The sequence below is a fragment of the Rattus rattus genome, chromosome 14 (genome assembly GCF_011064425.1).
Source record: "Rattus rattus isolate New Zealand chromosome 14, Rrattus_CSIRO_v1, whole genome shotgun sequence".
NCBI lineage: Eukaryota > Metazoa > Chordata > Mammalia > Rodentia > Muridae > Rattus > Rattus rattus.
In genome coordinates, this window is record NC_046167.1 from 66,179,664 (window position 1) to 66,202,878 (window position 23,215).

At 46.5% G+C, this 23,215-nt stretch overlaps 1 protein-coding gene across 2 annotated transcripts in view; it reads left to right on the forward strand.

The window, feature by feature from the left end:
• The first annotated feature begins 8,956 nt into the window (after window positions 1–8,956).
• Rnf144b (ring finger protein 144B) overlaps window positions 8,957–23,215 on the forward strand; it is a 53,538-nt gene continuing 39,279 nt past the window's right edge. Inside the window, exons 1-3 of one of the 2 annotated variants that reach the window (XM_032884569.1) lie at window positions 8,957–9,091; window positions 9,644–9,825; window positions 21,283–21,473. In XM_032884569.1, the coding sequence (XP_032740460.1) occupies window positions 21,309–21,473 (165 nt within the window). In that variant the 5' untranslated portion in view covers window positions 8,957–9,091; window positions 9,644–9,825; window positions 21,283–21,308. Of the gene's footprint in view, window positions 9,092–9,233; window positions 9,826–21,282; window positions 21,474–23,215 lie in introns of those variants that run through there. The other variant, XM_032884567.1, reaches the window with a different exon arrangement.

Here is a 23,215-nt window from a genome sequence, read left to right on the forward strand (position 1 = left end):
CGTAACCTCCGTGGGCCGCTGCTCAGGGCTCTTGCCTATTGCAGCTTTAGCGGATGACTTCATCCTGCTTTCTAACTTGGAACCGGGCAACTTTACGTTTCCAGAAAACAGATGGACAACAAGGTTGAAATAGGATCCCGGACTGAAATAGTCTTTGACTCACACTCTCTCCACTCACGTGGGAAACTTGCCTCTTTCCTCTTGCAGAGGGCCAACCCCGAGAACTCAAGGCACCCAGAGTTGCTAGCCTCTCAACGTACGTTTTAGATCTTCCTTCCTCGCCAAGGTCGGAATTCTGCCGACACGGCAATATCGTCCAGGTCCCTTTGGCAGAACACCTGGCCTTTTGCCCCAAGTCAATGTTAAAAAAAAAAAAATCAAAAATTTCATGTCAACCTTCTATTTTTGGCCACCTCCCTGCTCCCCAAAGGTGCTGACAAGAGAGAAAAAAGGGGAGCTTGATTTCACGGTGATTTTATTTTGGGATGTGAGACTGCAATGGAACTTATGCCTTGGGCCCCGGGGTTCTCATGACTGGTGTACCAAGAGCTTTTTGCATGACTTCAGGATTCGTTCATGGTACCTGCTTGACGGACCGATGGAGCCTTAGAGGACGGGCCGCTCTGAGTGCTAAACGAGGTGCTACTTAACCAGAGCACTCGGCTAAGATCATATTGTTGAGTTCACAAAGGCTCTGATTGCTCTGAGACCGATGTCATCCTCACTCTGTAAGAAAACAGCCTACAATAAGCAAGGAGTGATCTACTTAAAGGCTTGCCCGTCCCAAGAGGGTTATAGCAGATGCCTCTTACTCTATCCTTGCTGATGTTCATGCCTTTGTGATTCTACAGAGTGAAGTGTGGGTACGCATACGTGTGTGTGTGTGCGCGCGCGCGCGTGTGTATATATATATATATATATGCATGCATATGTGTGGGTGCGATATGAAAGTAAAAGGGGAACTAAAAAGAGGTAGAAAAAGTTGTAAAGGGGGAGAGAGAGCTAGTGAGGGACACAGAGGGAATGGACAACATCCTGTGTCACATGCAAAACTCTTTATCTAACTCTGTGGGTGTGAGTGTGACAAGACAGCAGGAGGACTATCCGGGGGGAGGAGTCCCGCAAAGGGGGAGAAATGACAGACAGGGTTGTGGGAGGGGCAAGTAAGAATACGGTCCAATGACACATACGGCTGAAAAATGCCAGGGTGAACCCTATTCTTTTGCGATCTGACTTTAAGGTTAATCAGGAAGATAACAAGCCCAGAGTGACTTCATGTGGTGAGGAGGAGCTATGTGTGAGTGACACGGGTTAGGGAAGAATGACCTCTGTAAGGGGAAAACCACAGAGTGGGAAACCTGAAGGCCTTAGGAGAGAGAGGTGGGGCCAGGACTCAGAAGTGAGAAAGCTCGAGGATTGCAGAGCGTGGCCGGGGCTTGACTATCACTCCACTTACCGTAGTTATTAGACTGTCAGACAGTCACCTCTGGGATGCACTGGACAATAGTGTGAAACTCAGGTGTGGGATTGGATTTCACGAGGTCTGTTGATTCAGGGGTTTAAATATTTATGTATTGCTTTATGTAACGATGACTTCCAAGTAAAAGGGGTAGATGTATCTATCCGTATTTAAGCAATTGTTTGCCGAAGTCACAGGCTGACACCTTAGAGGGTGTTTTTCTTGACTTACGGGTGGAAATGACCGGGGTCAACTGGACCCCACATGGTTAAGCTTCTACCATGCTATTGGGGACAGCATTATGTTTACACCGTGTTTTACTGACAGTTTCCTGGAATGTCGGTCCCTAACTGTTTAAAACTTTGCTAAGTGAGGTAGCAGCCCTGGAGAGGCAGAGGCAGGTGAATCTGAGTTTGAAGTCAGTCTGGTCTACGTAGTGAGTTCCAGGACAGCCAGGAGTATGTTAAGAGAAAGCTGTAAAAAATCAACAACACAGAGAAAGAGAGAGGAAGGGAGGGGGCGGGGAAGGAAAGAAAGACGTTTGTAAATACGCAACTTAGCTGACAACGACCACGATAATGTTGATGGTGATTTTGTTGTTATTTTTCGAGACCGTTCTCTATGTAGCCCCCTGTCCTGGAACTCGCTCTGTAGACTAGGCTGGCCTCAAACTCTTACCTGTTTCTAACTCCCAAGTGCTAGGATCAACAACGTGTATCGCCATCACTGCCCAGCTAGATTACTTTTTATAATGAATACTTTTTGTGAAGATTAAAAGAGAATAATGTATGTATAAAATGCTGGGTACCAAGTTCCATGACCACCTCACAGTAGCAGGAGTCACTTGGTAATGGAATCTGTCCTTCCCTCAGATTCTCCTGAGCTGAGGAAGCTCCCACTCTCTCATAACAAATATTAGGAAGACTCTGAGAAAACAGCCCCCGTCCCGGCTTGTGCCCTGGCTAAAATAATCTGCCGATTCCTTTGTCTGAATTTGGAATTTCCTTAATGATTTTAAAAAGGACTTCCTCTGCTCTTTGTCTGAGCCCCAGGTCCTCAGGCCTGAGGTACTACAGGCACAGACCCGTCCAGCCTCACTGGGAGGAAACATTCAGTGGTTACTTGTTTTAAAGTGGTCCCTCTCCACCTGGAGGCTTCCCTTCTCACTAAGGCCTTAATATGCAAGACGCAGGTTTGTCTCCTGGATCACAGATGGGCAGTGGCTTTGCCCCTCGCAGGGTTAAAGGTGTGTGTGGGGGCGGGGGAGGGGGGAGGCGTTTGAAATATCTGAAAGGGAAAATTTAAGCCAGGCCCAAGAGAGAAGCTTGCAGGCCTTTGATTTGTTTTGATTAAATTCCAAGATGATACAATCATCCGACTATTAAAATAATTAGTTGCCTTGTTTTCTGCGCTGGTTCCTGACTGGCAAATTAGAATGCATTTGTGGTGGGATAATGAAGCAGGAGCTGTGATTTTCCTCCCTCTATCCCTCCCGCCATCTTTCCTTCCTTCCTTCCTTCCTTCCTTCCTTCCTTCCTTCCTTCCTTCCTCCTCCCTCCCCCTCCCTCCCTCCCTCTGTTTCTCTCTCTCTCTCTCTCTTCTCTCTCTCTCTCTCTCTCTCTCTCTCTCTCTCTTTCTAACTTTCTAACAGGTTCTCACACTGTATGCCAGGCAGTAATGGAAGTCATGTAACCCAGTCTTGTTTCAACTCGGTCAGTCCTCCTGGCCCCGCCCCCCACCTGCTGGTATTGCAGGTGTGACACATCAGGCTCAGCCGATTTATTTATTTATTTATTTATTTATTTATTTATTTATTTATTTATTTATTTATTTATTTTCTGGTACTGTGGCTTGAAAGTAGGGTAAGCTAGACAAGTGCTCTCATTACTTAGCCATAACTTTAGCCCCAGCCTTATTCTGGAGTCAGTCAGTACCAGTGACCCACTCTTGGGACTGGGGACTGAAAGTAGTCTTAACGCAAGCCAGGCAAGTGCTCTAACTGCTTAGTGACAATTTTAGCCCTGGATTCATTCTCGAGAAGGTCAGGACCTGATCTCAGGACCACGAGACTTTTCAGAGAGCAGTTCTTTGGAAATGCGCGCCAACAGTAGACTTATTAACCTACTTGGCGCAGAGTAAAACTGGAGCAAACCTTAAGCAGCGAGGGGTTTTGGAGGCTACATCCCCACCTCAGAATCCATTACGTGAGAACTCAGTGCTCAGTATACAAACCCAAACCCTCGTTACTTGAAAGTGAGGAAGTATTCTTCCCAAGGAAAAATAATCAACTTTTGAGAGAGTCGCAGAAAAGTGAGCTTCACGCTCAAATCTTTAGAGCATTGCATATACTAAAAAACTTTACAGAGGGAAAATTCCGATACAGTAAATGTTTTTATTCATGAAATAAAGGCCAGCTGAAACACCTGCTCCCCAGAGAAAATCCTTCCAAACTCACACCCCCACACACATATGGACGGGAAGACGAGGCGATAAGTTAGAGGTAATAGAATAGAAGAAAAACATAAAAGGGACAGAAATGACAAAGACAGAGTAAAATCAAAGGTTAGGAATGCAGACAGACAACACAACCACATAGGGGAGTGTCAGGGAAGGTAGCGTGAGAATTAAATACGTACAATAGTCAACAAAGAGTAATTTGAAAGTAGCGAAGAAATGGCTCTCTTAAACGCAAAGTATAAAGCACCCGAGCTGACTGGAACAGAGAGTCCCAGTGGGTCAGTTACTTCAGAGCCCCACACCTCCTGTTCCTGGGAGCCATTTGCTACTTGCTTGGCATTTTGTTGTTCTTCTGAAAGAAGTTTAACTATGTATCAGAACAAGGTTCCTGATGGTAGTCCTCCTCCACTGCTCACATCAGATCTTACTTAACCACAGTCTCATCCAACTGTGTGTTAAGGTGTGATGCTTCACAACCTTCCTTACCCTTGAGACAGAGTGAGGGTGACCCGCATTTCCCCCAAGGCCATTCCGAACAAAAGAGAGCTAATGTCGTCCTTTGTGGCTCCTTTTGATCCATGCCTTCTTCCCTCACCTGTTGGTTAGCACAGATCCGTTATAAAAAGCATTCTCTTTAAAGACCAGCAGGCAAGGCACTTGCTGGGAAAATGGAAAAGTGTCTCTGCTTTGGCGGCTAAGCATAACTCACTCACTCCATCCTACCATGGTAGGAAGTGGCCAGGCTGCCCGCAAGAAGTCTGCATGGACTTGGCACGGGGGTTTTGCAATCTTCGTGTGCTCCCCACCGATGATGTGTATATGGGCTTACCGTGTTAGACATCATTTCGAAAGGAACCTTTCTGCAGAAAACAGGCTAAAAAGGTTCAATTTAAATGAAAAAAATTAAAGACCAAATTTCAATTTCCCCACCAAGGTGGTAAGGGGGTGCATAATTTTCAAATTCACTGAAGTAGTATTGTTATCAACCTCCAAAGTTTGGGACTGTCTCAAGAACCCTTTGCCCCAACAGGACAGTGTGAACCTGTAAGCCACAGGCTTGCAGCTATGTCCTCCCCCAACCCCCCTCACTCCCCAGCCCTCTACCCTGCTGTGGTCATGTTTCCTGCTGTGAGGTGTGGCTCGCCCAATGACAGCCCATTTTGAATTCAAGGAATGAATGACAGCCATTTAACTGGCTCCAGCATCAGAAAAGGGCTTTGTGCAGTTAAATGGTTCTAGCTTTTTACCAACGCACCAAATGCTTCACACAAACCCTGAGTTAATCTATTACTTTGAAAAGCTTCTTTTATCTAATTTATGGTACCACAGTAGAACCGTTAGGGGAGTTGTGAATTGAATTAGGGTTGACTCGAAAGCTTACTGTGAAATTATATTTTCATTTTGAGATAAGGTCTCGCTTGCCAAGTAGCCCAGGCTGGCTTTGAACTCATGATGTTCTCAACTCAGCCACGGGAGTACTGGGTTTATGGATGTGAACTATCATACCCACTAGAACCCAATTTAAATAAAAAGATAAACATTGAATATATGTGGGGGAGGATGTGGACATAGAGGACAACTTGTGGGGGGTGAGCGCTCTCACTTTCGACATGTAGGTTCCAGTGATCAAACCCAGGATGGGCAGCAAGTACCTTTACTGCTGAGCCATCTTGATAATCCATCCCGTCTTTTCTTATGTTGGACCACAATGGTTTTATAACATTGCCCATTACATAATATGATATATATTGTCGGTTCATACATACGTGAACTGATAAGTTCGATTCAATTTATTGGTCTCAGATTTCATCTGGTTCTCCTTTTAAATTCTTTTCCCCCTTTTAATATAGGGGTATTCCTATGTAGCCCGGGCTGGCTCGAATCATGTGGCAACTCTCCTGCCTCAGCCTCTTAAGTGCTGGCGTCACAAGTGTGTGGCCCCACATCTGGTTTGAAGACTTTAAATTTGCTTTGGCTTTAATTGGGTATTAATTTTATATGATTAGCGATTAATAATCATTAGTTGAGATTTTGAGGTGGCTTTTCTCTGGGAAGATCTGAAATTCAGATCTGGAGAGGATACTTTATTACGGTGCTCAGTAGGGTTAGACTGGTGAGCAATTTATAGACCATGTTCTCACTCAGGAAGATAAAAATACCTTCTAGATTACAGTGTTTAGATTGACTTCTGAGGGACATCAGCGAGCTGTTTATTTTTCTAGGCTAAGCGGGGCTCTTCTTGCTCAGGCTGTCCGAGGGCTTCCTTCTCCCTACCTGGTCATGTATCTCTGGGTTCATTTTCTGACCCCTTTCTTTCCTTCCCTTTTTCGCTTCCCTTCTCGGTGTGTATCGTTGACTCGGTTCCTATTTTATACCAGGCCAGGACCACAGTGTACAGCTGAGCATGGCCCCATCCCAGAGGTTCACATTCTGTTCCGCTTTCAAGGAGCTGGCAAGTTCGAGCTTCTGTTTCATCGGGCACCGTGCAGATCAACCTCAGAGATGTCCTTTTTTTTGTTTTTAAACTTACACAACAACCGATACGCTGTATATCAAACTTAAAGAAAGTAATTTTATGTGTGTGAGTGTTCTGTCTGCATGTATGCCCGTGTATGATACTCCAGGCAGCGCTCTCGGAAGCCAGAAGAGAGGATCTGATCCCCTCAGGACTGGAATTATAGCTGTGAGCTACCATGTGGTTGCTGGAAATTGAGCCCCCGTCCTTTAGAAGAGCAGCCACCGAGCCATCTCTCCAGCCTGTCCTCCTTCCTCTGTTGTTATTAGATGAGAAGGCTGACTTTGACGGGATGGTGTTAAGTAACTTACGGGAGGTCACGTGACTAGTAAGGGTTTGTGTGGGTCGACCACGCTTACTGCCTCGGTGAGCGCAGTTCCTCAGTGGCTTTCTACTCAGTCAGTTCTACCAGATATTTATTTGGCTTAGAGGATGGTGAGATTCTGCAGGACTGAAGTTGGCCCTTCATTATCTTTGTTTTGTTTCCACTTCTCCTCGTAACCATCCCCCAACCCCAGCTACACCAGCAACCCCAGTCCCTGCTGCCTCTCATGCCCTATCTCCAAATAGATGCCGGATTCTATCAATCCTTTGTCTAAGTCTCTTTTCCATGTGCACCTTGGCCCTCCTCTCGTCCCAAACACACTGGCTCTGCCTACCTTACAAAAGCTTCTCTAAAATCTCAAGCCTAGGTCTAACCTCCTGTCACTAGCCGCGCACCCTGCCTGGCGCAGTCCTTTCCACGAGGCTCTTCTAAGCTGCTGGAAGACCCAGATCGAAACCATGGCCCAAAATAAATACTCCCCGATTGTCTTGCCTTCCTTCGGGGAGCTGACTTTTCCCTGTGTTACCACAGCACCTGGTCTTCAAGAATGTCATGTGGTCAAGGTGTCCTACTAAACGGTTTGTTCGTCCCGCTCTCACCTGGGGTTGAGAGGTCTGCCTCAGCCTTATCTTCCTAGCCCCAGGCAGCCTATCCGAGAGATCAACAGACACTGGAGGGGATGAGTATCCATCTGTGGAGTCCTTAGGCAGATCTGAAAGAGTCGTTTGCCTATTGCTGTAACTTTCAGCGTATTTGGCATTAAAGCTTGACTGTGTGTGTGTGTGTGTGTTTCTTTTCTTTTGTAAATTTGCACCCACTTTGATGTGGTTCAGTTCTATTAAAGTTTCTGTTTTCAAAAAGCAGCATGGTTGTGCCTGCCCTGCGTTCTCTTTCATATCGGCTGTGGCTTTCCCCTTATCCTGCTGATAAGAGCCCGCACCTTTAATTGCAGGGTGATGTAAAAAGTGGACTCTGGGTTGAACTTTGGCTCGAGGCTCAGAAGACTGGTATCCACACTGAGGGACGAGCTGGTCTGTTAGGAGGTGCTCTGTTTATCTTCCCTCTCATCCAACAGGAACAGTTACCGCACCCAGAACCTTTCTGGGGGTCAGTTACTTGGGACCCTAAGCCCCACTCAGTCTGAAGTTAGCTCTTCATCCTCATCATTTCTGCTAATACGTATCTCTCTCACTAAACCAATTTTAATCTTATTACAGGTTTGGTCTCGCCCAGCCGCTTAACTCTCCCTAAACATCCTTTTCAAACTCATTCATTTGGGTTAAAACAACTAGGACTTTGCAAGCTCAAATGTCTTCTGGTTGTATGATCTTAGGTCTCCTTCGTTTGGTTTTTCAAGATAGGGTTTCTTTGTGTAACCCTGGCTGTCTGTCCTAGAACTCACCCCATAGATCAGGTTAGCCTCGAACTGAGAGATCTGCCTGCCTGAGTGCTAGAATTAAAGGCCAGTGCCATTCTGGCCTTTAGGTCCCTATTGTGTACTCTACTGTCTACAGTCCCCCTCCTCCCTCTTTTCTCTAACCACACACACACACACACACACACACACACACACACACACACCACACCACACACACACACCACACCACACACACACACACACACACACACACACACACACACACACCACACACACACACACACACACACACCACACCACACACACACCACACCACACACACCACACCACACATCACACACACTACACACACACCACACCACCACACACACACCACACACACACACCACACACACACACCACACACACACACACACACACACACACACACACACACACACACACCACACACACACACACACACACACACACACACACACACACACACACACACACACACACACACACACACACACACACACCACACACACACACACACACACACACACACACACACACACACACACACACACACACAGGTTTGCTTCCTCACAGCACCCATTTACCTGTCCCAGGAAGCATCTGTAAATGTAAGTCCCTTCCTTTCAGGAAGTACATCCTGATCTTAGCTGCTTATGGAGAGAGTAAGGTTGCATTGAGCCCACAGGAAAACCCTTGTGTCAGAGATCTTTCAAAACCGAAGTGTTCAACAGGTTTGGCTGGTGATTTATAGAGGCCGGCAGTGAGGATTTGCCATGTATTAAAAAAACACAGTACTAATTAAGTATCCAGTCATGGCACCCTACTCCTGGTTTTTGGATTAGCTGTTACGAGTGCCGTTAAGTGAGACTACGACTACTTAGGCTACGTGTGCTTTCTCACATCTTTTGTTGACAAAGCACTTGAAGTGAAATCATTGTAAGTACACTAAGGCTTCTAACTTGATTTGCCCACATCAGACGCACTTGGACAGCCAAGGTACACACTTGAGTCGTTGTGGGACGGCGGGAGCGGGAGCGGGGGCGGGGGCGGGGGGGGGAGGACAGGCTGCTGAGGGAGGGTGAGCAGGCAAGTCAAGGGCTGTTAAAAGTAGAAGAGGAAAGGTGGCCTGTGAAGATACACAGAGAGACAACTAGAGCCGCAGGCCAAGGTGAAGCTTGCTCCTCTGGTGAGCAGGAGGAAGCGCAGTGGGGGGTGCGGCGTGCACCCAGCCCGGGATTCCTGGGGCAGCGCCAGGTCCCGACCTGAAAGCCATTGCTCTGCGCTCTGCCAGCCTGGGATCGGACAGGGTTAAGGCCATCACCTGCAGTCAAAGTGCGACCCAGATGGGAAGTAGGAAGTGCGGCGCCGAGCTTCCTGTATAAATAAACGCTCTGGCTGCTGCGCCGCAAGCTGCTGGCTGGTTCTGCAAGGTTCCTGCCTGTCAAGACAAGGAGGCGGAGAGGGACTCCTCCTCTTCCCGAGCTGTAGGTCTGGGCGTGGAGTCCTGTGGCAATCCTGCAAAAGTGTAAAGCTGTCAGCCAGGCGGAGCACTCAAGGAGAGGGGAGAGAATGAGAGAGCCCTTCCTCCCCGGTGTGCCAGCTGCCCCCGCTGGCCCAGGCTGGACCTGCTAGAGAGACGCCAGCAGCCCGAGGACCTCAGCCCCAGCCAGGTAGGTCTAGAAGGGGTGCTTGCGCACAGCACGCAGGCTGTGCTAGCCTGGAAGGCTGCTAGCTTAAATACGGAGTGGGACAGGACGGGGACCGAGGCCACCCGGTGGTTTTTGCTAGATTCTGTTTCCAGGGCTTAAGCCGTGCAGAACCGCATGCATTCCAACGCCTCAAACACCTGTTAACTTTATTTATTTGGTTTTTAAAGAATAGGTGCTTTTGAAAAGGTCAAGACAAATTAGTTTACTTTCTAATAATGTGATCTTTATAGACTTTATCTTAAATTACATAGTGGGCCAGTCCTGTGGCGTGTCTCGAGGAGAGGAGGAGAGACTGACAGTTGGCTGTCTACCTTCTGTTACTTGGAAATGCACAGTAATAGGTTGTCACACAAAGCTATGAATAATGCGTTACGTTAACTGTGGCGTCTGGGCTGTACGTTATGGTGATTATTTTTATCAGGTAATTGCTGATAAGAGAGAGAGAGAGAGAGAGAGAGAGAGAGAGAGAGAGAGAGAGAGAGAGAGAGAGAGAGAGAGAGAGAGAGACAGAGACAGGCTCTGCCCTGTTTTCAAGTTGATGTCAGAATGAAACTGATCGTGTTTTCACAGAGAAAAGGTATCTTGGCTAGTTCCTCCCAGGCCCCCTTTTCAGGCGTTCTGCTGTCAATTTCACACACACCCCCTTTACACACCGATTTCTCAGAAGACAGTTCTCTGTGTGTTTCCACTGGCTATCCCCCTTTTCCGTGCTTTCAGCCCCAGGTACCTTATCAAAACCCCTGAGCTATAACTCTAGAACTCTTAATGCGACCATTGCGGGGGGGTTCTGGTTAGGCACTTCTGGTCGTTGGTTTTAACACCGGAGCTATGGCCTGAAGGATTATGTCCTCAGCATTTCTGAAGCAGCGGATGAGGGGGTGTCTCTGCCCAGAAGCAAAATAAATGAACTCTGAGATGACTCAGATTTTAGGGTGTGGGTACGAGGCAAAAGGAGCCCAGCCAGTCTTCACTGGGCTGCTGGGCAGTTGAAGTCTCTGCCTCAGCTTTCCCTGGCTGAGGTGAGCGAGTCCCTTGCTCTCTGCTTCCATTCGGCTCTGATCTGATTCCTCGCTCGCTGGCTCCCTCGTCCTTACGGATCTTGCAAACCTCACTCCTTTTCCTCATGGACCTCAGACCCTTAAGTGTTTCTGAAACTACCTTGAAAAAAAAAAAAAGGAAAAAAAAAAAAAAAAAAAAAAAAAAAAAGGAAAGAAATCCCAAGCGGACCCATACAGCCATGGGGAAATAGCTGTGTACTGAAAGCCAAGGCTACCAGTTCCTCCATCTCCTGCCCTTGGGTAGTTTCTGCTTTTGAGTGGGCTTCAAGTTGGAAGTGGGGGAGGGAGGGAGGGAAGGGGACGGGGAGAGACAGACAGACATACAGACAGAGACAGAGAATGAGTTAGTTCTGTCCCCAAAGTACCTTCTAAGTGCCTTCACTCATCAGAGAGAAGAAGAGCAAGATTAACATGTGCAGCGAACGGGAGAAAGATGTCAAGTAACAGACTCCAAATGCTCGCATTTTTATTGAAAATAAACAGTAAGAGAAAACTTAACCTAAATCCCCTCACCCCCACCCCCCCAGGCCATCATCACCCTAGATAACTTCAGCCTGCTGGAAGGCAGGCTTGAGTGTGGTCAAACACCGACCATTTACCCAGGGTTTTCCAAATATTTACAGACATCGATGCCAAATAGCTTTGTGCCGAGCCCTGAAGAATATTCTCAGCGTTCAAAAGCCCCGTTCTCATGAATGGTCTCAGCTCACTGGCAGTTTTCAAAGGCATCCAGATTTCTAAACTAGGTCAGTGTAAGACATGCCTTCTTTTAAAAATAATCAGTTTTGGGATCACAGATTATGAACCCTTTATTTTTTGGGGCGGGCGAATTGTCACAAGCAAAATGAATAGTATGCTCTCTCAAGAAAGAAAGGAAAAAAAAAAAACCACTTTATTTTATCTACCCAGCAAGATGATTTAGCTTCCTGGAAAACATTTTTGTTTTCGACAGTGTGAATACTTTTAATCAGGACCAAAAAAAAAAAAAAATGTGTATTTGAAATTTCTTTCTGGAAAAATTGTTTCACTATTTCAGGAACCTGGGAGCATTTAGACACACTGGGAATTGTTTCTCTGAAGTTTATGCTGGTCCAGCCTTCTGCGTTCCCTCTGGCTTTGGCATGGCGTCGAACTCCCCTTAGGTGGGATTCTTGGAATTTCCTATCACCGGTTGAGGCAGCTGTCAGGAATCGTCTGCCCACCAGAGGACGGTGTAAGAGCAAAGTCCAAACCGTTCTGGGGACTAACCCTACCTTGTGTAACTGATTTTCCTGGATGTGGGAAAGGGACCAGGCTGCCGTGCAGAGTCAAGCTTGACACTTCCAGGAGTGGTTATCTGATGCCACTGCCCCTCCGTCTGTAGACAGAGACTCCTGCCTTAACTTGTAGACGCTCCCTAGTTATACTAAGTTCCAATGCCCTTTGTTTTTTATTTATTAGGGGTGAGTGTGAATGGGACTCGGGCCTTTAACATATAGTCATAAAATTTGTCTATTGTTGAATGACTCTTTCCAAGGCGCTAGAGGCTGAGGACACAAAGCCGGGTAAACTAGTGGCCTCTGTCCTGAAGTTGTTGTTGTCTTGGAAGTGAATTCTAGTAGGTGGCAACTTTTAATTTATGTCGTTTTACCGGAATACAAAAAAACTATTGGGATGTTCCTCATTTCAATCGTGTGCTTTTTGAGACTTGATTTTCGATACTGTTTTCCTGATATCATCTGAGTCTTGCGTAGGTGAGAGGGCCGTGACCGCACCTGACTCTGATAATCTTGCTCTGTCTGCTTTTTGCAGTGCAGAAGTTTAAACCCAAGATCTCAGACCATGATAATTTGGCTCTCTACCCCTGACCTACACCCTCCGCCTCGAACATTTACGTTAAATGTTTTGTTTTGTTTTGTTTTTTAAATGCATTATATTGATGGGTTGATTGTGCGTGTGGAGGTCAAAGGGCAGTTGTCAGGACCTTTCACCTTGTGGGTTCCCGGGGATCAAACCTGAGTCGTCAGACTTGGTGATAAACACCTTTCCCAGCTAAGCCATCTCACCAGCCTTAAATGATTTAACTTACCTCCCTCTTTCAGTGGGATGTTAGTTCTATACTAACGTTTATTTCTTCATTTAAATTTGCCATTAGCTGGTCACATTGTGTCGCTCTGCAGTAGTCATTAAGCACAGGAACCCTGGAAACTGGCAGGATGGCTCAGTAGTGAAGAGGAGTAGGACCCAGGTTTGGCTCCCAGCATGCACATAGCAGCTCATGTCTGACTGTAACTCAGGTTTGAGGGGGGATCTGCTGCCTTCTTCTGGCCTCCGAGAACATCAGTCACTCATGTGGAACAAACACATTCATGCAGGCAAAACAACCATTCATATTTTTTTAAAAAAGTCTTAAAAGCAAAACAGAAACCTCTACAATTTGGAGAGTAAAAGCGACCGGTACTTCTCCACCATGGGGTGAACAGATTATTTTTCCTTTCTTCTTATTAAAATCCACGATCTATTGCATGGCATGTGCCTATGTGAGTTTAGGTGCATCACGTATGTGCAGGTGCTCATAGAAGCAGGGAGTATCAGATCCCCTGAAGCCGAAATTACAGATGGTTGTGAGTCACCGACCATGGGTGCAGGGATCCATGTTGTGGGTTTTGGGAACCGAACCAGGGTCAGTAAGGATTGGTAACTGCTGAGCTGTCTCTCCAGTCCTCTCTTTCATGGGATTGTGGCTGAAACCATATATCCACAAGTTTTCCTGCCTTGTGTGACATCATCTGCTGAGAAGCTCCTCAACCAGCTTCCTTCTCTACCCAGGGGCTGGGTTATCACCTCAGTATCCCATCTCCTAACAGGTACGGAATTTGGCTGATGGCGGTTTGGCTTTCTGTCCTGCAGTAGGGATTCTGGTCACACGATTACCTGGGAGAGGCAAGCAGGAATATATGCCCTGCACCTTCTTCAGTGCAGGAGGTTAGCAACTCCACTTCCACACTGGCCTCATGAAAGTTTGTTTCTAATTAAAATCTCTGTGGAAGCTTAAAACTTTTACAGAAGGGGGTAATGTTTACATATGCTTTTATTCATTTGGAGAAAAGCTTTCTTGGTTTAGATGTTCATACTTTGGTGACTGTGGTTTCCTGGTAATGTCCTGACCCTAGAAGTCAACCCAGGTCTTGTTCTGTAGGGCTCTCTGAGACACCACATCTCCTCTGTCTGCTAATTACATTACTGTCCAACCTGCCTGTCAGAGGCGTTCCTTCCTACTCTGGGACTTTGTTGCTGTGCCAGGCAAGGGGAAGAAAATTATTCAGTGGGGTCAGATGAATAACTGTGGGAGGCGAGAGAACCAACGGTTAAAGAAAGGGGTGGGCAGGACATGGCGGCGGTGAGGAGGGAGCTGCTGTGGCGAATGTAAAATCATAGCACCGAGGAGAGCGAGCTGTGGGTCACGTGCCCCGCTCTCACCTTCTTCGATAAGTTTGTACTATTAGGCAAGCTGGGAGGGGTTTCTAATTCGTGGACCTCACCCTGCCGTATAAGGAAACATGGAACAAAGACAAGAAACATATAGATATAGATATAGATATAGATATAGATATAGGTAGAGAGAATAGGGAACAGCATTTTGTAAGGATAAAACTAGACACTATATATATATACACACACACACATATATACACATATACACACATACATACATACAGTCATGTTCACATTATCTCTTCCATTGTATAGAAAACATTTTGAAACATTTGAAATGTAGATAAAGAAAACATCCATGAAAAGAAAAGAAAAGAAAAAAGAAAACATTTTAAAGTTGGGTCTCATTAAAACAGTTTCCTGGGCCTTATTCACTCGTGAGTTTGAAACAGTAAACATAATCTTCAGGAAATAGTCCTTACTGACGCTTAAGACGCCCCTCCTGGGACTGGGGACGTAGTTCTCTCAGCAGAGTGCTTGACTAGTGTGCGTGAATCCTAGACTCAGTCCCCAGCACCATACAGGACCAGGCATGGTGGTGCTTGCCTGTAATCCTTGGCCTCAAGAAGTAGAGGTGGGAGAATGGTGGAGCTCAGGGCCACCCTGGGCTACGTGGGACACTGCTCCCTCCTGAAAAATGCTCCCATCCCTCCTTCCTCATGCTCTCCCCTCCTTTCCACCCACCAAAAAGGTGGCAGGGACAGAGTTACACACCGGATAATGGCATTCCCATTCATCGCCTACCTGCTGTGCACTCCATGGCGATCCAATCGACCAAAACTGAAGTGAGCACATTGCTATCGCCTACTGAGGACCACAATAAACTGGGTATGTGTTGTGACAGTTCCGGTGTAGAAGAGGGCACCGCAATGTCCATTGCCCAGCAGTACAACCACACAGTTACATACAACATGAGATAGTTGTCCATGATAATACACAACGACACTGATTCATGCTATACATTTTTATTGTTCTTTGGAGTTGACTCCACTGCGTATTTAAAAAAGCATCCGTTGTGATGCATCAACCCTTGCCTGGCACAGGTCTCACAGGTAGTAGCTTCTCTCATTTTGTCTTTACCATGTCCCTTATTACAGCAAAAGGCCAGGTCAAGTGGCCCACCCACAGCCTCTAGGTTTGTGTCCTGTACTAGGTGCTCAAGCAGTGACCGGATCTCCCCAGTCGTTAATCAGCGCATGACTGAGTTTACCTATCAGTTCCGTTCCCAGAAGACCGAGGTCTTCAAGCTACAAAGTTGCGATCTTATTCCTGTCCTCCAACTGCCGTTATGAAGGTTTTAAGAGCAAAGAATTGCAGACTTAGCTGCCTGGTCTTTGTCGCTCGATTTCTCTGGATGAAACTGTGAGATTACAGAGAGGGGAGAAGTCCTTCCCAAGCCACATTTCTCAGCACTACTGCCTCAGGGCTGGGGGCTGGGTCCTAACGCCCCTCACACCTAAGAGCTAAATGTTTCTTGGACTTGCGATGCCCAGGGAGGATCCCCTGTCTCTGTTATCAAGTCCATTATGAGAGACACCTTGTTTGTACTCCCTGGCCTCGAGTGCTCTTCCCTGGAGAGGCAGTCACATAGATATGAACTATGCTTTGGAAGTTGTGTTTCTCTGGATACTGGTGAGTCTGCCCTCGATCCATTCTTGCTGTCTCGGGGCATGCAGGAGAACTGTTGGTGATGTTACTGATATGCACTGGTTCATCCTGTCCCTGAATGATCAGAACACCGGTCAGAGAGCCAAGTAGGAAAGAGAAGCGCGCTGGTTAGTGTGGAGTGCTGCCAGGAGCCTTGCCTCCATTAGCACCTTCTGCCCTTGTCCTTGCTCTAGCCCCGCTCCCAGTGAACTCGCCCGTCTTCCTCCAGACCCCGTTCAGACTACAGCTTTGGCGACCGCCTAACGGCAGCCTTGCGCTAGCTTTAACCAGCACCATTTAAGTCAGCGATAAAAACATGGGCTAAAATAAACTACTCCACTGGGCTGCGGTGCAAAGGTCAACACAGTACAGTCAATTTTTGTACCTTCAGGTTCCAAATCTGTGGATTTGCCAGTGGATTAAAGGTATTCCAAAAGTGGGGCAGGAAAAAGTTGGCTTGCGAGTTAGGAGCAGCCACTGCTCTTGCCGAGGACCAGAGTTTGGTTCCCAGCTTCTGTGTCCGGCCACCCACCTGTAACCTGAGCCCCAGGGGATCTGATGGCTTCTTCTGGTTCCTTTCCACACTTGACAAACGCACCCATAATAATGGGAAAATAAAACAATTTTCAAAAGGTGTTCACAAAGGGCCAGCCAAGTGGCCCGGCTGGTAAAACCTCCTGCTGCCACCAAGCCTGCAACCTGAGTTTGATCTCTGGGACCCTCATGGTGGGAGGAGAAAACGAGCTTCTGCAAGTTGCCTTCTCACCTCCATACTGTGCACTGTGGCATGGCCACGCGTCTCCCTCTCTTGAGAAATAAATGTAAATAACAACAGAAAAAGAAAAACAACCCTCAGAAAAATAGTTATATGTGTGCTAAGCTTATGCAGCACTTTCTTGTCATTATTTCCTAAACAATACCATATAATTTTAATTATAATTATTCACACGGCCTTTAAAATGTGCTGGTTACTATTTAGGGCCTTCAGGAGGATCTGCATTGGTTATGAGCAATTATGTGCCATTTTGCATAAGGGACATGAACATTTGAAGGGAAGGTGTTCTGAACGAAAGCCTTGTGAACACCAAGGGACAACCACACGGATTTTCACTCTTGTGCTTAGCCAGTATGGTGAGAACTTCGGAATCCTGTTCCCCATTCTACTGGTTCTAGAACAGACACAGCCTGAGACCCCCCAGCACACAAACTGGTGTTAGAGCTGTGCCACCCCAAGGCCTGCCCTTCCCAAAGCCTTCCTTCCCTTGGACGCTCCCCCCTGTAGCTATGCATCCAGTCCCCTTCCTAAGATAGCTCAGTGTCTTTCAAGGTCACGTCGACATTTTGAAAGCATTCATGTGACTCCTCTTGTGTTTGCTCCTTGTCCTTGGGTCACTGCAGCGTGGCTGGGAATTAAGACCTTAGCACAGGCGAGCTGGACTCTTCCTGATGGTTGGTTCGGCAGTGATGTCCCCTGATTCACTTGGCAGGTGTTGTCCTTTGCTCAGTCTTTGTAATGGTGCTTGGACCGTTTCTCCAAAAGTTTTGCAAGGAGCTGAGACAATGTAGAGAGATTCCCAGATAACTCTATTCGTACCCTAAACAACTGCTTTTCCTTCCAATTAGATTATCTTGTATACACACACACACACACACACACACACACACACACACACACTCACATATATGCACATACACATACATACACAAATACTTATATATACATACACAACACATACTCATACACACTTATACGCACATACTCTGCCATGCACACACACATGCATATATATATACATATATATATACTCACATATGTGTACATACACATACATACACAAATACTCATACTCATGCACACTACACACACACACACTTAAACGCACTTACTCTGCCATACACACACACACACACACACACACACTCACACACACTCACACACTCACACACACACACACTCACTCATGCATGCACGGTAACTGCCTTGATTCTGGATTGTCAACCAAGCTACCTAATTTAAAAATACCCTGACTGTTGGCTCTCACCGCCCTCAGAGTTTCGGGAGCAGATTGCTTTTTTAGGCCTCCAGCAGAATATGAAAATTCCTCCTGCATCCCGTGTGTCCAGCACAGCTTCTCACGATTCCTTTCTCTGGCAAGCCTAACGAAAACACAGAAGGGACGCGACTCTCCTCCCCTCTCCTATCAGGTAGCATTTGCTCCTCATAACAAACCCTTCGTGGTGCAAGAGGCCCTTGGAACAGATAGAAGGTTCTCCGTGCCTGGTAACTTTGTACAAAACAGAGCAGTCTGAACGGCTTTCCTTGCTCACGTGATCTGGCCTTAGAGCTAGGTGTATGTAAACAAGTGAAACCTGCCGCAAGCCTCTGAAAGCTGAAACCTGAAGGCAGCTGCCAGAATTCTCTTCTTTCCAACCTGCCCTTGGACTCTGCCAAAATTCCTTCCCAGGGGATCCTGGACACCCAGCAAGAGGCGCAGTTACATTCGGAATAACTGTAAAAGCAATCATAATTATTACCTTGCCAGTGGTAGGGTGGATAAATCAAGTCGCTTCCTTATCTTAGATCGGGGGTGTGGGGTATGAGAAAGAACAAGCAAGCTGCACAAGCCAGCGGGGCTGACTGCTCTCTCTCTCTCTCTCTCTCTCTCTCTCTCTCTCTCTGTCTCTCAGGCCTTTCTTGAAGCCTGAAAGTGAGAGGTGGTGAATTGCCTGTGGCCTACGAAGGAGTGGCTCACGAGAGGGATGGGAGGGCTTGGGAGGGTGTCTTAGTCAGGGTATCTATTAATAAACACAACTGAAACCAACCCAAAGGGGAACAAGTTTATTTCACTTTGCAATCCCCAGGTCACACCATCACTGAGGGAAGTTAGGGCAGGAACTCAAACAGGGCACAAACCTGGAGGCAAGAGCTGATGCAGGGGCCATGGAGGAGTGCTGCTCACTGGTTTGCTCCCCATGGCTTGTTCAACCTGGTTTCTTATAGAAGCCAGAACCATCAGCCCAGGGATGGCTCCACCCACAGTGGGCTGGGACCTCCCACACCAATCATTAATCAAGAAGGTGTCCTGTAAGACTTCCCACAGGCCAGTCTGGTGGGGGCATTTTCTAAATTGAGGTCCACCTTCTCAAATGAAAGTAGCCTGTGTCAAACTGGCAAAGAATGAACCGGGACAGAACGTCCTCAGTTCTCTTGTGGGTCCTCCCTCCAAGCTTCATGTGACTTGCTAGGTAGTTAGGGTGGGAGGCTGAGGTCCTGCCAGTAGTTTCTTGTGGTAGAGCATGTGAATCTTTAGATAAAGACACACTAGCAAGCTCTGTAGGCATTCATAGTCTCTCTACTGTGGGGACCCCACCAGAGGACTATTAGAGGCTTTCCCTGCTTAGTGCTTTAAAAACTCAATTTCCAATGAACTCATGGTAGAAGAATTTCTTGTTTGAGGTTGATCAATCTATCTATCATCTAAATATCTATCTATCTATCTATCTATCTATCTATCTATCTATCTATCTATCTATCTATCTACATACTTATTTTTTTAGCTCTTTCGTGGCCCTAATGAGGAGTCTGAAATCTCAAGGTCTCAAGCTTGATGTGTGCATTAATTTGATTTGAGTTTGCCCTTGGGTGATAGCTCTTTAATCATTAGTAGAATGAGCACACCGAGTCTTGAATTTTACTGGCCTTTGCCCAGGAATAGCATGCCTTCCATATTGGAAACTAATCATTGGTTAGCTTCCCCTTAACTTATTTTGACCAGGTCACCTGTTACTACTTGTCAGGTTATTCAGGTTAGGAAGTGCTGGCACGTTCTGATTAGGGAGCAATGATCTCATTGGCTTCCCCCTTTTCTGTCACCTCCAAGGTTTTCTTTCATTTTTGCTTCAGTGTTCTTGTGTCTCCGTATAAGTCCCTGTGATGCTCATCCTCATGCTCCCATCAACGAGGAACCATGCATATGGTGATGGTCCCACGGGATATTAATGTAGTTGAAAACTTCCCATCCCACAGTGACATCTATAGCTGTCATAATGTTGTAACTTAACACATCACCCACATTTGTGTGACCCTGGTATAAACAAACCAGTGACGAACAGTGTACACAATTATATATAGTAAATAATGACTGGTTCATGATAATAAGAAAATACATTGATGGTATGCGTGCTGTACCACTGAGCGACAGCCCATCCCATCTGGTAGTTCTTGAACTTTCTTTTGAGAGACATCCTTTGTAAGTATTTTCTGAGCAAGCTGCACTGACCATAGCGATTGTAGTGATGTACTATATTGATTACCTTCCCATGACTGTGGTAAAGTACCGTGACCAGAAACACCTTAAGGGGGAGAGTTTATTTTGGCTAATGGTTTCAGAGGGCTATAGTCCATGATGGCGAGGGTGGCATGACTGCAGGTAGCCAGCACTGGGAGCTGGCCACTCACATTTCCTTGGCACCCCAGGAAACAGAGTAAACTACAAGTGTGCAAAGCTTTAAACTCTCAAAGCTCATACTTTGCCAGCAAGGTTTCATAACCTCAAACAGCGCCACCAACTGGTGACCAGGTGTCCAAATACAAGAGTCTATGGGGGACATTCCTCATTCAAACCACTACTTCTCCCGCCCAAATGGAATGCTTGTTTACAGTACTAATTTCCTATCTTTTCTGCCAGTTCTACAAGGCACAATCAACGGCACACAATGTGACGTTTTAAGGTAGCATGCATACACGAAATGAGGAAATCAAGACTTAATGTAACCTTCACCTCCCATGCTTCTTTCTGTCTTCCCAGTGAGATTCACTTAAAATCTGCTCTCGGCAGTTGCCAAGCACGTAACACTGCTATCGTTATTAGCTGGAGTCACTGTGCGGTACTATTGTTTTCCAAAGCTCACTCATCCCGTCCACCTGGAATTGTGCACTTGACCAATATCTCCCCATCCCCTCTCCTCCCTGTCTAGTGATCTTTTCGCTCCCACAGCTAGCTTATCTGATAGGAATCGGGACAGTGAGGTGAGGTCAGCTTAAATTTCAGGGCTCCGGGAAGACCTTGCCAAGATCAGGCGTACTCCATCCCACAGTTCTCAGAAACGCTCAACTGGACTTTTAGAAATTATGGACGGGAGGATTTGCTCAACCAGACCCCCAGATACAAGTGTCTACCATTAGTTATATTGACCGTGACATCATTCCTTACTTTGTTTTTGTTTTTGTTTTCTGTAGGGATAGAGGAGGCTGCCGACAGGCTGATGGATTCTGTTGATGGGCTCCAGTGTCTGACCATGACTGCGGAAAACCCACCCTCTGGAGACCTGATCCCCGCTCCGCTCGTCACTTGCAAGCTCTGCCTATGTGAACAGTCTCTGGACAAGATGACCATACTCCAAGAGTGCCAGTGTATCTTTTGTACACCTGTAAGTTCTCCTCAATGTTTGTTATCATGGGAAGTTATAAAGGGAAAAATCATGAAAGTTAGAGGATACCTTTCCGTGGCATACCGAGTTCACCATAGTCTGACCCTACTCTGGAAAGCAAACGCACATTTGGCATGGCACCAAGGTCTAATGCGTGCTAGGAGAGTTCTATACCCTGACCCTTGGGCTTTCGAGACAGGTGTGCCCATGCATACATGTAGCTCCAGCTTGCTTTTATCTTGCCATGTAGCCCAGGCTGGACTTGAACTTAGATCCTCTTCCTCAGTCTCCCGGGTTCTGGATGACCCACCCCATCCAGAGAGATGAAACTATTGAGTAAGCAGAGCCCTTCTGTTCTGAAGGTTCCAGTTCGGGATCGAAACAAAACATTCAGTATGTCCTGTGTTAACCATGATCTCTAAGAAGTTCTCCCGAGTGTTCTGAGTGATGAAAAATATCAGGAAATGACGCACTGAATTTTCTTTCAGATCTTCTATTTTACTTCTAAAGCTGAGTAACTCCTCCTCTGTATTCGTAACAGCAACAGCAATGACACGGACGTCCAGGGATGAACTTGCCCCTTTTAGTGATGTTTGTTAACAATGTCTGTCCCCTTTGTTACTAGTTTCCTAAAAGGATGGTTGGTTAGTATATCAAGACAGGAAATAGAAGGATGGGATGCCATAGGACCGAAAGACAGCAAAGAATGGTGCCATTTATTTACCTAGCATTCGTCTGTCAGGTAGCACCTGCGTCCCAGAACTGTTCTCAGGTGCCAGGAATTCTCCGTCATAGAAACAAAACCCAATAAAGATCTTTGCTCTTGGGAGTTTATAAACCTGTGGGTCATGACCCCCCACAGGGGTTGCCTATCAGATACCCTGTATATCAGGCGATTCATAACAGAAGCAAAATTTCAGTTATGAAGTAGCAGCAAATAATATTTGTATCGTTGGTGTTTGTGTATGTGTGGGAGGTGGGGGGGTCACCGTAACATGAAAAACTGTATTAAAGGGTTGCAGCGTTAGGAAGGTTGAGAACCGCTGTTACAATCTGTCAAAGAGAGCTGCAAAACAAACACCAAACACAGTAAACAAGAGTGTGATGCAAGATTGGGAAACCAGGCTTGAGAGGAAACTACAATCCAGTAAAGGGGGCGGGGTAGAGGTGTGGGTCTAGGGAAGACCCTGAGTTTTAGAGGGATTAGGAATCATCCTGATGTTACTCCTTCTTCTAGCCAGTATGTGTTTCTTTACAGAAAGGGAGGAAGATGTCCTGCCATCCCTGGCGACCATCTTCCTTTGGTCTCACTTGCATTCTGAGCCTGACCATCAGCAGAGATGGCTTCTCTGTTTTCCATGTTTCTGACCCTTCCCCTCCTTAGAACACATGGATCAGAAGCAACGTTATTGATAACCAGGATGGAGGTTTTCCTGCGAGGGTGCCTGGTGTTCAAGGGCAGGAGATGAGATTCAGTTTGAGCTGGGCCAGTTCATAGTGCAGAATTCAAGCTTGTGCCTCAATGCTGGGGAGAAGATCCAGCCAAAGGTTGTATTTCATCTTTACAAGAAGCTAATGTCGACGCATTGTTGTTTCAATAGATTTTAGGTTCTAATTAAAAACAGTACAACTGTTTCTCATTTCTTCTTCAGTGACTTGGGAGTTAAGAGTTTGAACAATTACACTATTCTGTCATCTAGATTCATACTTCCTTACTGTTCCAGAGGGCTCAAAAGCAGAGA